Source organism: Podarcis erhardii (assembly GCF_964252035.2).
Source record: "Podarcis erhardii genome assembly, chromosome: 7".
Taxonomy (NCBI): Eukaryota; Metazoa; Chordata; class Lepidosauria; order Squamata; family Lacertidae; genus Podarcis; species Podarcis erhardii.
Genome location: NC_138511.1, coordinates 26,927,991 through 26,940,233, shown reverse-complemented (window position 1 = coordinate 26,940,233; position 12,243 = coordinate 26,927,991). Strand labels below are relative to the sequence as shown.

At 43.7% G+C, this 12,243-nt stretch overlaps 1 protein-coding gene across 4 annotated transcripts in view; it reads right to left on the bottom strand.

The window, feature by feature from the left end:
- Positions 1-12,243, bottom strand: part of FHAD1 (forkhead associated phosphopeptide binding domain 1) — a 38,789-nt gene that overhangs the window by 14,268 nt on the left and 12,278 nt on the right. For all 4 annotated transcript variants that reach the window (XM_081870799.1, XM_081870798.1, XM_081870801.1 and 1 more), the window contains exons 9-21: positions 10,789-10,854; positions 9,027-9,131; positions 8,173-8,280; positions 7,697-7,771; positions 6,851-7,003; positions 5,841-6,036; positions 5,005-5,075; positions 4,796-4,918; positions 4,207-4,314; positions 3,062-3,151; positions 2,323-2,548; positions 1,661-1,742; positions 1,138-1,244 (exon numbers count right to left, since the gene is read on the bottom strand). In XM_081870799.1, the coding sequence (XP_081726925.1) occupies positions 1,138-1,244; positions 1,661-1,742; positions 2,323-2,548; positions 3,062-3,151; positions 4,207-4,314; positions 4,796-4,918; positions 5,005-5,075; positions 5,841-6,036; positions 6,851-7,003; positions 7,697-7,771; positions 8,173-8,280; positions 9,027-9,131; positions 10,789-10,854 (1,510 nt within the window). The remainder of the gene's footprint in view (positions 1-1,137; positions 1,245-1,660; positions 1,743-2,322; positions 2,549-3,061; positions 3,152-4,206; positions 4,315-4,795; positions 4,919-5,004; positions 5,076-5,840; positions 6,037-6,850; positions 7,004-7,696; positions 7,772-8,172; positions 8,281-9,026; positions 9,132-10,788; positions 10,855-12,243) is intronic.

The window sequence follows — 12,243 nt, the reverse complement described above, 5'->3', positions numbered from 1 at the left end:
TCAGTACCTTGGCCCAATACACCTAAGAGGGCTTCACTTCCTAGCCCTGACTCGGAAGAGGGGGATTGCACTGTGGACTCCCACAATACTTTTCATTTTCTCTTTCCTCTGGAACATGCAACCGTTCACCTTGTTTTTGTGCTAACTTTGTGCAATGTTACACCTGCAGCGATTTTAACACTAACCATGGTTAGTTTCAAACCTGGGTTTACAACCTGGGGATGCACATATTCTAGTGCGAACTGGATTAACATTGGTGTAGATGAAACATCGACAACAAGGAAGAAAAAGGAAGCTCTGTGCATGATAAGGGAGGAGGAAGGATTGTGTGAGCTGATAGGTGCTCCCACTTTCTCCTAACCAAACTTTGGATATTAGAAACTTGGTCTCCATAGGGGCATTTGTTCAATGAAGGAAGATCTTCTTTAAAAGCATCTCTGTGTCGCATTAGCACAGCAAAGGATCCTAGAGCCATTTACAGTGTTGGCTCTACCACAGAGGTGGGCAAGCTGCAGCTCTCCAGATGTTGCTGAACTCCAACTCCCATCAGGCCCAACCCGCATGGCCAAAGCTCAAGGGCTGATGGGAGTTGGAATCCAACAGTTTCCGGAGAGTCACAGGTTGCTCACCCCAAATCTATAAGTATGGAACTCCCTCTTCTCAAACACTTTTCAAGCTGTAGGCCCCTATGCATGCTTGGCAACAAAGTAAAAGCAAAGCATTGTAAACAAACAGCAACAGGGCCATCATGCACCATAAAAACTGGCACACATTTTATATATGTATTTGCTGCAGCCCAGACAAAGGAAGATACTTTCCCAGCAGCATCTTTCCCTGTATTAGCAAGCAGAAATTCGGTCTCTGATTGAACTGATCCACTGTCCCTTTCTATTAAGGTGTTCCAGTTTTTTAGTTCTTAACAGTGCAATCCTATGTTTGGCTGAGTTTCACAGGCCTTGCTCCCAGATAGGTATGGACAGAGCATTCTTGGTGCGATCTGGGTGTTTTAGACTATAACTCCCATCAGGTCCAACCAGCTGGGAGTTGTAGTTGGAAAACATCTAATAGGCTCCAGGCTGAGGATAGAAGGGAAGGTGGTACAAAACATATTAAGTTATGTGATGCCATTTCACAAACCAATCACATCAGACACCCTGGCTCTGGCTTCTGAGAGTTCCTTCTTTAACTCTGAAATGACAGCCTGGTTGGACACGATTTCATGCTTTGCAGCTGCTAATCCTTCCCTGAAGTTTGTGAAACAAAAATGAAGAAGCAAAAAATTCAGTCTGAATAACGCAGCTTGAGACGCTCATTCTTTATTTGATTATTTTAAAACCTTTTAAGTCTATCATGAGGAAGATTATGAAAAAAATCCCTCCAGTTTTTATGGGAGTCAATACGTATTTGGGGGGTACAAATGCAGATGGCTTTCATCAAAGTGGCTCATTAGCATACTGTCAAATTATGCCACCAGAATGGGAGACTGATTAGACAAGCCTCAAAATATTATAATGCACTTTGGAAATATGACTCATTACCCCTGTTGAGAATTCTCACAAACATATATTGCTATTTCCAAGACTTCCTTTTCCCACAGCTTTTGAGTAATTATGCTATAGAAAGCAGCAATAGGAAGCCGATAGGAAATTTAGTGACTTACTTCAGGAAAACATCAGGCCCTTCCGGGCAAGGAACTTCTGGTGGATGAGCTGGCAACAACTTGCAAGATTCCCTCTGCATGTCTGAGGAAAAAGAAAGACACCCAAAAATATAAAAATATTCTGAGAAATGTAAGGTTTCACATCTGGATTATTATGCTGATGACTTCTCAAGAAGAGAATGGCAAACAGCAGAGTAATAAAACCATACAATTAAAACAAAACCTATTTAAAACATTTAAAAAAGAAATTGAAAGCATTAAGAGAACATTTAAATCTGTCTGGAGTTCAACCAAAGGCTCTTTTGATCAGTAAACTATTCAAATTAATCAGTTGTCCCTAAGATGGTTAGATACTCTCAGGATCGTTTTTCAGACTACAACTCACATCATCCCCGTGTTGGGGGTAAAGAGAGTCGTAGTCCTAAACATCTGGAGGCCACTAGCTTAGAAAAGGCTGATTTAAATCAACAATTAATTGTTTACTCAGTTAGGGTAACTGATTAAAACGTTTTGATTTAAGAAAAAAAGTCACCCCTTGAGTTAATCAAACAGCAGGTTATTTTAGAAAACTTCAGTGCAGTTTGTTGGCATGAACTGGCTCCAAGTATGACAAGATATGCCAAGGGCACCAGACAAGAGCATTCTCTGTTTTCTCTGCTGACCTTCTATTTGCTTCTGAAGCTTTGCATTTTCCTCCTTTGCCGCCTTCAGCTTCTGGACAGCTTCCACAAATTTGTTTTCCAAGTCCACTATTGTCTTTGAGTGTTGCTTGATCTGTTCCTTATATTCTGTTATCTCCACCTGATGCTTCTGCTTCTGCATCTCATTCTCATTCTCAATGCTCTTCAGACGTTTCTCCCAGACGGTTAGCTTCTCTTCTGCCACTGTCTAAAAACAAGCAAACCCCCAAACAGAACTCATTCATTTTGCTCAGCACATGGGTGACTTTTTCAGATAAAGCCATTGTCAAGGGTGCTATGAGAAAATCAAACCAGCAAACCTTCATGTTTAGTTATTTATTTGTTCAATTTGCATCTTGTTCTTCATCAGTTTCCTTGTTCCCAGGGTGTGTTATTCTTAACAAATTTTGGGGGCAGTTGGGAGGGAGGAGATTATGATTCACTTGAATTAGAAAACTTTCTTAATACAGTACTTAAATCAGTAACTGGTTTATCTCAGAGACATGCTTTGAGATGCGGGAGGTGGATGAGCCCCGACCTTAATTTCCAACCCTCCAAAATGGCCTTTCACAAATCTCCCATTCCAGCAGCTGCTGTCTTTCACCTCCAAGTTGAAAACGTGGGAGCAGCTGTCACTCCTCACAGGGCCAAATCTGGGCCAGGAGTTTCTAGCTGCTGAACCCTCAAGCAGAATTGCTTGCAGCTTTCTGTCACCAGTTACCTTTCTTCTCGTAGCCTCTTCTAGGCTCTCCAGAGCCTTCTTTATCTTGGCATTTAGAGCTTCTTCTGATTTTGTTTTAAGTTCAATTACCTGTAATGAACATATTATTAAGAAGTGAGAAGACAGAACCTAGGCTTCAGAGAATGGAGTGTGGTTTGTCTTAGTTAAAAGCCTGGCAGACCAGCGTTTAACTTGCCAATAACTGTGCTGCAGGAAATCAGACACCAGGAAGAGTCTGGATTAGAAAACTTCAGATGAGAATGGCGGGGTGGGGAAGCAATGACGACAACACTTTATTTTATCCCTCTTTCAATCCTAACTTAGTTCACATATATTGCCATACTACGGCAAAGGAGAACATGCTTCAAAGCTTACTAACTGGTGTTATGCATTTATATCCCGCCTTTTACTCAATGCAGCATATCTAGTTCTCCACTGCAGCCTCACAAAGAGCCTTGGAAGGCAGGGAAGGGTGAGAGACAGTGACTGGTTCATCGTCACCCAAGTGAGCTTCATGGCCAAGTAGGGACTAGAATCTGGGCTGCCAGCATCCTAGTCAAGAGCCCAGTTTGCCTCCCTCCTCCTCCTCTTCACTACCTCCTCCTCCTCCTCTGTGATCTGACTCCCTTTGAGACGCACTGTCTCAGACATCTGGATTACTTGTGCTTGCCCTGCAAATGAGGATCAGAAGCCACATTCAAACCATAATGCCCATTGTAGTGGAAAGGGCAACACAGACCATATTTGGCTTTGAGTCAATGTAGTGGAATGGTCAGAGTGTCAGGCTATGGCTGGGTAGACCTAGATATGAAACTCTCGCTCAGCCAACCTTGAGGGACCCATGTCTTCTCAGCACAGTCTAGCTCCAAGGGTTTTTTGTTTGTTTGCCTGTTTGTTTGTTTTTGAGAGAGCAAAACGTAGAGGCGAAGGGAGGCAAGAACCATGTACTCTGCCTTTAGTTCCTTAGAAGAACAGTGGGATATAAAAGCGGAAAAGGACCTATGGTTAGTAAGTAACTTAATGTAGGAAGAAGTGCTCCCTTTGAACACTCAAAATGCACAATATAAATATTTATCTCTCTAGCTGTCTGCTAGAGGAGATTGTGGGATGGCAATGAGGAGGCAGGCCCACAGATTTCTACATACCTCAGCCGATCGCTTCATCTGAGCTTCCAAATCTCGGACCTTTTTCTTTTCTTCATCAATTGCCTCCTTTAATTTTGCTTCCTCCAGGGCAGCCAGCCCCTCCAGAACCTGGTAAATAGTTAAATTCTTCTTGTTAACATGGTTAAAGCAAACGAAGGAAATTTGCTAGGCAGAAACGGCTTGGTGACAGATGAACAAACGTTAAGTTAACATTCTGGTGGGAGAGGCCCTTAAAGAATAATTAGCTGCATTGGGCACAGTATTGGGGGAGGGGGGAGTTACAAAATACCAAGCATATGAGCTACTGAGATGATTGGATGGAGGACCAGAATTATTAAGATACCAGTTCCAAAGGGGGTAGACTTAGGTAACTGCATTTTTGTATTGTTGTTGTTGTTACTACTCTTACTATTATTATTACTTTGTGATGCCGCAACAACTGACCTGCCTTGCTCTGTGGGCTCCTCCATGATAGCAGATCAGGGCATCTTGTTCCACCTTCTTCAGTTCTTACTATGTCCCCATTGCCACTTCCAATTAGAAGGTGGGTTCAAACACTTTTAAAAACACCCCTAAGCTTTCTTTGTACCTTCTCATTCTCTTGAAGTTCTCGCTCTCTGTCTCGAAATTGCTCCTCGAGTTTTTTTTTCAGTTCGTTTAGCTTCTCCTGCAGGAGGGAATCCTGAGATATCTCTGCCATCTTTAGCTGGTTCTATAGTAAAAGATTCAGACTGTCAGGCCTGCTTTGGGCTACTGGCCTCAGCCAGAGAAGCTCACTTCAGGGAAAACACCTTTTACCTGCAGCATCTGGAGTTTGGCCATGGTCTCATGGTGTTTGCCCAGCAGCTTCTTCATGTAGGAAGCCATTCCTGACAAAAACAGACAAGCACGATAACAGAAGGGAGTGACCAGGCTTCATCTCTCTCCTCTGTTTCCTGGAAAATTCCTTTCTTTAGCCAGGTTTCCTTAAATGGAGCTCATTCTGGTGCAGCAATGAAAAACGTTTTGGACTAGGGCAGGACTAGGGATCCAGCAGCCCTCCAGAAGTTGACGGACCCAGCAGCCTCAGTCTCACAGGGTTGTTGTGAGAATGAAATGGGGTGGGTGGGATCATGAACACTGGCCTGTGCTCATTGGAGCAAGTTCAGGATTGAAAGGGGTGTGTGCTCGCACATGTATGTGTGTGTGTGTGTACATAATGCCATTGCCTTGTACCTGGACAATTAATCTTTCTCTTTCCTGGATTACATGTTCCATTTTCAGGATCAAAAAACACATGGTTGGAACTCCCACTGTCTTTTTATTTTACAAAAAGCAGCTATAGCAGGTTCTGTTTATTTGTTTAGGAAGCTATAAACTGCAGTTCTGACAAAAATGGCACACAAAGCAGTGTAAAATACTAAAAACTAAAAGTAAAATTATTATGGTTATGCTTACTAGCTTATCAATCATCATAAACTGTTTGCAGGTGGTGGGGTGGATCATGGTTACATGCAGGTGCTGGATTTTGGTTATGATGGGGAGGGGAGAGGGTACTTTGGCTGGGGCAGTGAACCTCGGGCAGCAATGAACTCTCACTTAGGGTCCTACAGTATGATTAAGGTAAGCAGAAAATGTAAGAGAGACAAAGGGACCTTTTTCAGAGCCAGACACATCAAGCCCCACATCCCGAAGGAGACATTCCACTGCATCCACCCAGCCCAGCAAACTGCAGAGGACTCCGGCTGTTGAGGTCTGGACTCCCAAGGCAGGCGGGGTCAGGCGCAGATTCTGGAGATTGCAGATCTCTTTCTTCAAGCTGCTGCTGCAGTAAGAGGTTCCCAAGAAATCCTGGCAAGAAAACAGGGAAGAGAAGAAGCAAACCCACACAGACATGAGTATGGGTCATTCTTATCTTGAAGCAGCAGTGAAGACTCATTTCCCCACATAATATTCTCGGCTGTTTTTGTAACAGTTAGTTGCTCTAGCAATAAATCATTTGGTGTTGTGTTTCAACAGCCCTCATCTTCCTGTTACAAGGAAGGAATTCAGAAAAGATAACAATCCTCCCAAGCCATCTCTCAACACTCCAGAGCAATTACCCAGGCCAATTATTTTTCTTTCTTAAAAAAAAGTATTCCCAAGTATAAGCCTGATGAACTGGATACTGGCAGGGGGCACACAGACGGATTCTTTTGGGGAGTCGTTTTAGCAATCTGGACTGGACTTATTTAGACAACCAGTGGAGCCTTTTTCATGACAGTGATGGGTAGGGCCAGAGGAACAAAATGGGTGGAGCAACAGGTGCAATTCTTTCCTTTGTACAACTGGCTTCATCCTGGTGGTGCAAATGTCAGAGGTTTCTACATCCATACATTTTCCGGTCAGGCAAACCAGTGACATTACTGCAGTTCAGGAACACTTCCAACTAGGCAAAAGCATTCAAGGAGGGCATGGAGCAGGAGCGGTGAGGGGTAGGGCCTGGGAAGAGTCCTATGGACCAGGCAGAGAGGTCTGGAGGGCAGGATGTGGCCCCTGGCCCTGAGCATTCCTGCCCCTGCTGCAGACCATTCCTGTGCAACCTGCATGTGTAGAATTCCACCATAACTCATCTAAACAAAATGAGAAAGCTAATATCCCATAAAGATGTGTCTAAAGGCATTACCTGAAGTCCATCCAATGCTTTCTTCAACAGCTCAACATTTGCAGACACTTCCTCAATTTCAGAGTTCTTGGCAAGTAACTCCTCTTTCAGCAGAGCCTCCCTTTGGCAATACTCTTCACTGGTCACCTGGATTTCTTCTATCTTCTCAACAATCTGATATGTGTGGGTTAACAAAGAAAAAGTCAGTATATATTATTTATCTGCTCACTCCTGGGATTTATGCTTCACTTCCCACCTGAAATACATTTGAATATTCATTTCCTCATTAAAAAGTAAAGCTGCGTGTTGAAAGCACATGTCTCCACCCCCTGTTTTGCTCAAAATTCACCTCTTGTATCAGTACAACAATAATGGAATCTGGTGAATTCTCATTATACACCTCCACCCCATAAGGCGCGCGCGCTCTCTCTCTCTCTCTCTGTGTGTGTGTGTGTGTGTGTGTTGTGTGATGCTCTTAATCAGGGCTGGCCTGCTGGGGGACCTTTCAGTGGTCCCCTATGGCTGCAGGCACAGCTTGCATCCACCAAGAGTTGTGTGTTCAGTATCGTGGGTCCAATTTTTTGGAACTCCCTTCCAGCTGAGGTCAGACAGGCCTCCTTCCTACGCAACTTCCAGCGCCTATGGAAGGCATTTCAACTGAGGTTCAATTTTATAGTTTTAACTTATTTTGTGTACTGTATCTTTGTAAACCACTTAGGGACTCTTGTATTTCAGAGGTATATAAATCATTTAGGTATTTTTTTTTAGTGCCCATGGCATGGCAAGGAACTCAACAAAGGCAGTGAGCAACAGCATGGTCCACAGCACAACATTAATCTTCCTGTGTTTAACGGGCGAAAATCTTACTTGCTGATCTGTTAGTGCCTTCTCTGGAAGTTGTGAAAAGAGAGCTTCGGTAAGTTGGTGTCTAAAGCGCTGTGCCTAACAGCAGAAAACAAAGAGTGAAAACAGGTTGATGGTAAAACTTAACTGACAGCAGGGACCACCCCGCTTCCAAAACAGAACTGTATAGTTGGAAGGTACCCCCAAGGGTCATCTAGTCCAACCCCGTGCAAGGCAGGAATCTCAGCTCAAGAATCCCTGACAGCTAGCCATCCAACCTCTGCTTAAAAACCTCCAGTGAGTGCACTCACTTCCTTGCTGAGAAATACAGTGGGTTGGAAAAGCAACTAGGAATCTTGTGGTACCCAAAACATTTTCTTATCGTATACATTTTAATGGACCAGAATCCACTTGATCATTCAAAGCAAGCAAGCCACACTTTGGCTAATTAAACCATGTGCAAACCAGGATACCATAACTGATGTTTCAGCTGTCCCTACCTGAGTTGCTGCCAGATCCAGATCTGACTTAATGAGGCGCTCCCTGCGCCCCATTTCTTGTAACTGCTGGGATCGCCTCTCACACTCTTTTTTCAGGTCCCCTTCAGCCTGAAACAGGGAAAGTCTGGGGATAGCAAGGCTGTACAAAAATAGGGTGGGGGGCCAGAGGGAGGGCAGACTTCAGGCTTATTGCATCTGCTTTGCTTCTCATAAGGAATGCAAGACCTACCAGCCAGACCAAACTGCAAAAGATACAAAAGCAAAGGACAAGATGCGTCTCTCCCAGTTAGCTTTTCAGGAGCCTAATTTAGGTGCAAAAAACAGCTTTGTTCTTGCCATTGTTAAAACAATTTGGAGTCAGAAACCCTTGTAAACCACCCCAAAATCTACCAGTAGATCATGTTCTATCTACTGCCCACCTTTGGTGTAAGTGAGTCATAGTGCTGCTTCTTTTTCACAAGTATCGTAGCTAATTCCTTCCAACTCTTTGATACAATGAATCTATGATCAATGTAATCCTCTGTGGTTAGTGTGTTTGACTGGAATGTGCCATTCTGGACTGGGCAGTCTTTGACTAGATGTGAACATTTTACCTGTGGTTACTTTGCCATCTAGTGGCGAGATAGGATATGCACAGAAAGGCCACTTTCACCAATGCTCTTAATGATGTGTGTGTGTGTTTTATTTTTCTGTTTGCTGCCCTGGGCTCCTTTGGGTGGACCCATGGAATAGACATTTAAATAATGATTTATTTTTGTTTTTACAGGAGGGATGTGCTGCTGGTACCCTCACTCCCAGAACTCCTATATTAGAAGCTACCCTCAAGGAAAACTGTGAAGAAAATAGCCATTTACCTTTGTTTTTTCAGCAAGTTTGTTGGTTAACATTCCGTGCTCCGTGCGGAACTTATTTATGTCTTCTTTGTATCTCTTCACCTGTAGCTCCAGCTCGCTGATTTGCTGTAGGCACCAGAGGGAAGTGGGGAGGATCAGTTGTAGAAAATCACACCAACCTTTATCCCAAGGATTTTTTTCAGTACAGTGGTGCCTCGCAAGACGAAATTAATCCATTCCGTGAGGCTCTTCGTATAGCGGTTTTTTCGTCTTACGAAGCAAGCCCATTGACAGCTTAGCGGATTAGCGCTATTAGCGGTTTAGCGGCTTTTAGCGGATCAGCTGATAAGCGGTTTAGCGGCTTAGGAAAAGGGGGAAAAAAGGGGAAATAACCCGCAGGAACTCGCAAGACATTTCGTCTTGCAAAGCAAGCCCATAAGGAAATTCGTTTTGCGAAGCGCCTCCAAAACGGAAAACCCTTTCGTCTAACGGGTTTTCCGTCTTGCGAGGCGTTCGTCTTGCGGGGCACCACTGTATGTAAGAAACACAAGCAGAGGTCCTCTGAGCTACGGGTGGTAAGAAATTCTAGCGGACTGTGGTCACAGCTTCCATCCTTATTCAAAGCAGAACTGATGCCTCTCAGGCAGTTAATGTGGTTAGTTACTGACCGGATCCGATTTCTATTCCAGTTATATTTAAACATGTAATACTTAAGTCATGCCTCCTAATATTGAACACGACTGGTGTGTGCTGAGAGGAACTGCAGCCAACACAGAACCACTAAAGAATAAGAAGGAAGGGCAGCCTGCTTGGGGGAGCCTCAAGGTTTGCAGAAGTACAAACTATAGATAGATGCAAAAGGAGCAACCTTACTTCTCCCCCCCAAAAATGAAGTTTGAGCACGCACAGTGGCCACAAAAGATTGTATCTAAAATCAGTCCTACTTATGAGTAAGACTCATTGAAATTAATGGACATTAAAGTATTTCAATGGGTTTACTCTGCAAAAAACTTAAATGTAGTCAACTAAAAACTACTCAAAATCAGACCCACTGAAATTAATGGACCTAAATCAGACATGTCTGCTAATTGCAATGGGTATACTCTGAGTAGGGACATGGGTGGCGCTGTGGGTTAAACCACGGAGCCTAGGGCTTGCCGATCAGAAGGTCGGTGGTTCAAATCCCCGCAACAGGGTGAGCTCCCATTGCTCGGTCCCTGCTCCTGCCAACCTAGCAGTTTCAAAGCACGAAGTGCAAGTAGATAAATAGGTACCGCTCCGGCGGGAAGGTAAACGGCATTTCCATGCGCTGCTCTGGTTTCACCAGAAGCGGCTTAGTTATGCTGGCCACATGACCTGGAAGCTGTATGCTGGCTCCCTCGGCCAATAAAGCGGGATGAGCGCCGCAACCCCAGAGTCATTCGCGACTGGACCTAATGGTCAGGGGTCCCTTTACCTTTACCTTTATACTCTGAGTAGAAGTAGCCCTGATTCAGCCTAGAATGTTTACTGCCAGTTGGAAAAGGAAAATAGAAAGTTTGGGGTGGGGGCAGAGAAATGGGATAGAGTTTCCTAGAAGAGAAGGAGGCTGGAATGCTCAAGAGGAGCACTCTAGCTAGGAGGAAAGCACACAGTGCAAGACAGGTGCTGCAGCCCCCCATTGGCAATAGGCAATCTTAAAACTAATAAAGGGTTAAACTGCTAGCGAATCCATCTATCATTCTAAGTCTGCATGGGTGTTATATCCATAAGCAAATGTTAAGTAAACTGAAGGCTAACTCACATTCTGATAAGCATTTACTTCTCTCTCTCTGAATTCACGCTTCATTTCCTCTTTAATCCTAGCACACTGCAACGAACAGCAACGAAGGAAAACATGATCAAGCAAGGGAGGCATTACCATTTTCACACTGGCGCTTCTGGTATATAGAAGGGTACTTTATTCCTATTTGAAAGTTCAAATTTCACAACAAATGTGTTGTTGTTGTTGTTGTTGTTTTAAAAAAACATACCCCCCCCCCAAAGCAAAATATCAATTCTAAATGCAGGTGCTTTCAACCAGCTCCCTGATTATTAAAGACTTCTGCAAGAGTTTTACAGCAAAGGAAGAAAAAACAAAAAAGCCATGAGCAATGAATCTGAGCAAGAACGACACAGATCTAAAAATGTCAGCTATATTGCCAGTCAAAGCCAGCTTGCTTTGGGGGAAGCAGGAGAAGAAGACCTTTTCTTTGGCACTTAAAACATAAGGTATCCTGGACTGTGATCACTTATGCACAGTAGTCCATGTGTTGGTAGTATCAAGACTTGATTACTGCAATGTGCTTTATGTGGGGCTTCCCTTAGGCCTGGTCCAGAATTTTTAGCATGGCAAGTAACTTTCCAACAGCATGCAATACCTGTGCTCTAGGAACTGCACTGGCTGCCTATACACTACCTATCCAGGTTCAAAGTTTCGCAACTGGTGTACAAAGCCATAAACAACTTGAGCCAGAGGACCATAAAGAGCACCCCACCCCCTTTTAGGCTGACCAGAGCCCTGACTTTTTGGGAAGTGGGTCATGTCCCAGAAATCAAATCTCTTTATATTTCGAAGGTATCCTTCAACGAAGTCACTGAGCAAAGTCACCAGTGAAGGTGAGGCAGATGCTGACATTGCATGGTTTTTGGCATGCTGCAAAAACATTTTTATTTCAGCAAGCATTTCCAGAACATTGATTTCATCTAGCCACTTTTAATGCTCCTCTGTTGTATTTATGGTGTATGTTATTCTGTATTTCTATAGCTCACTGGACTTGCTTTGTACCCCAAATATTTTTGCCCTTGTGTCCCTGAACTCTGCTAGTGCTTCTTGCTTGCCTGGACAGAGGATAGAGAGGGGTGTGTGAGTGAGTGTAAAAACTAGCCTGATACACAAAAGTAAAGTTCACATTCGTCAATGTGCCCACTTTTGTCTCTGGACCACCCAACACTGGCATGCGGCCCTTAGAAGGTTGCCCAGAAGAGAATGTGGCCCTCAGGATGAAAAAAGCTTTTCAAATATCATGAGATCAAAACCAATAGATGATTTCCATATTTACAATTTCCAGCATTATATGGAAACTATGTGGTTTCCCATCCCAGATTTCTTTTGTAACAAGTGTCCCCTCGGCCATTACTTTTGACAAAACAATGAGTTTATTGCTTGTGATATGCTTGAGATATGTGGCCAATATCCAGGGAATTTATAACGTTCATG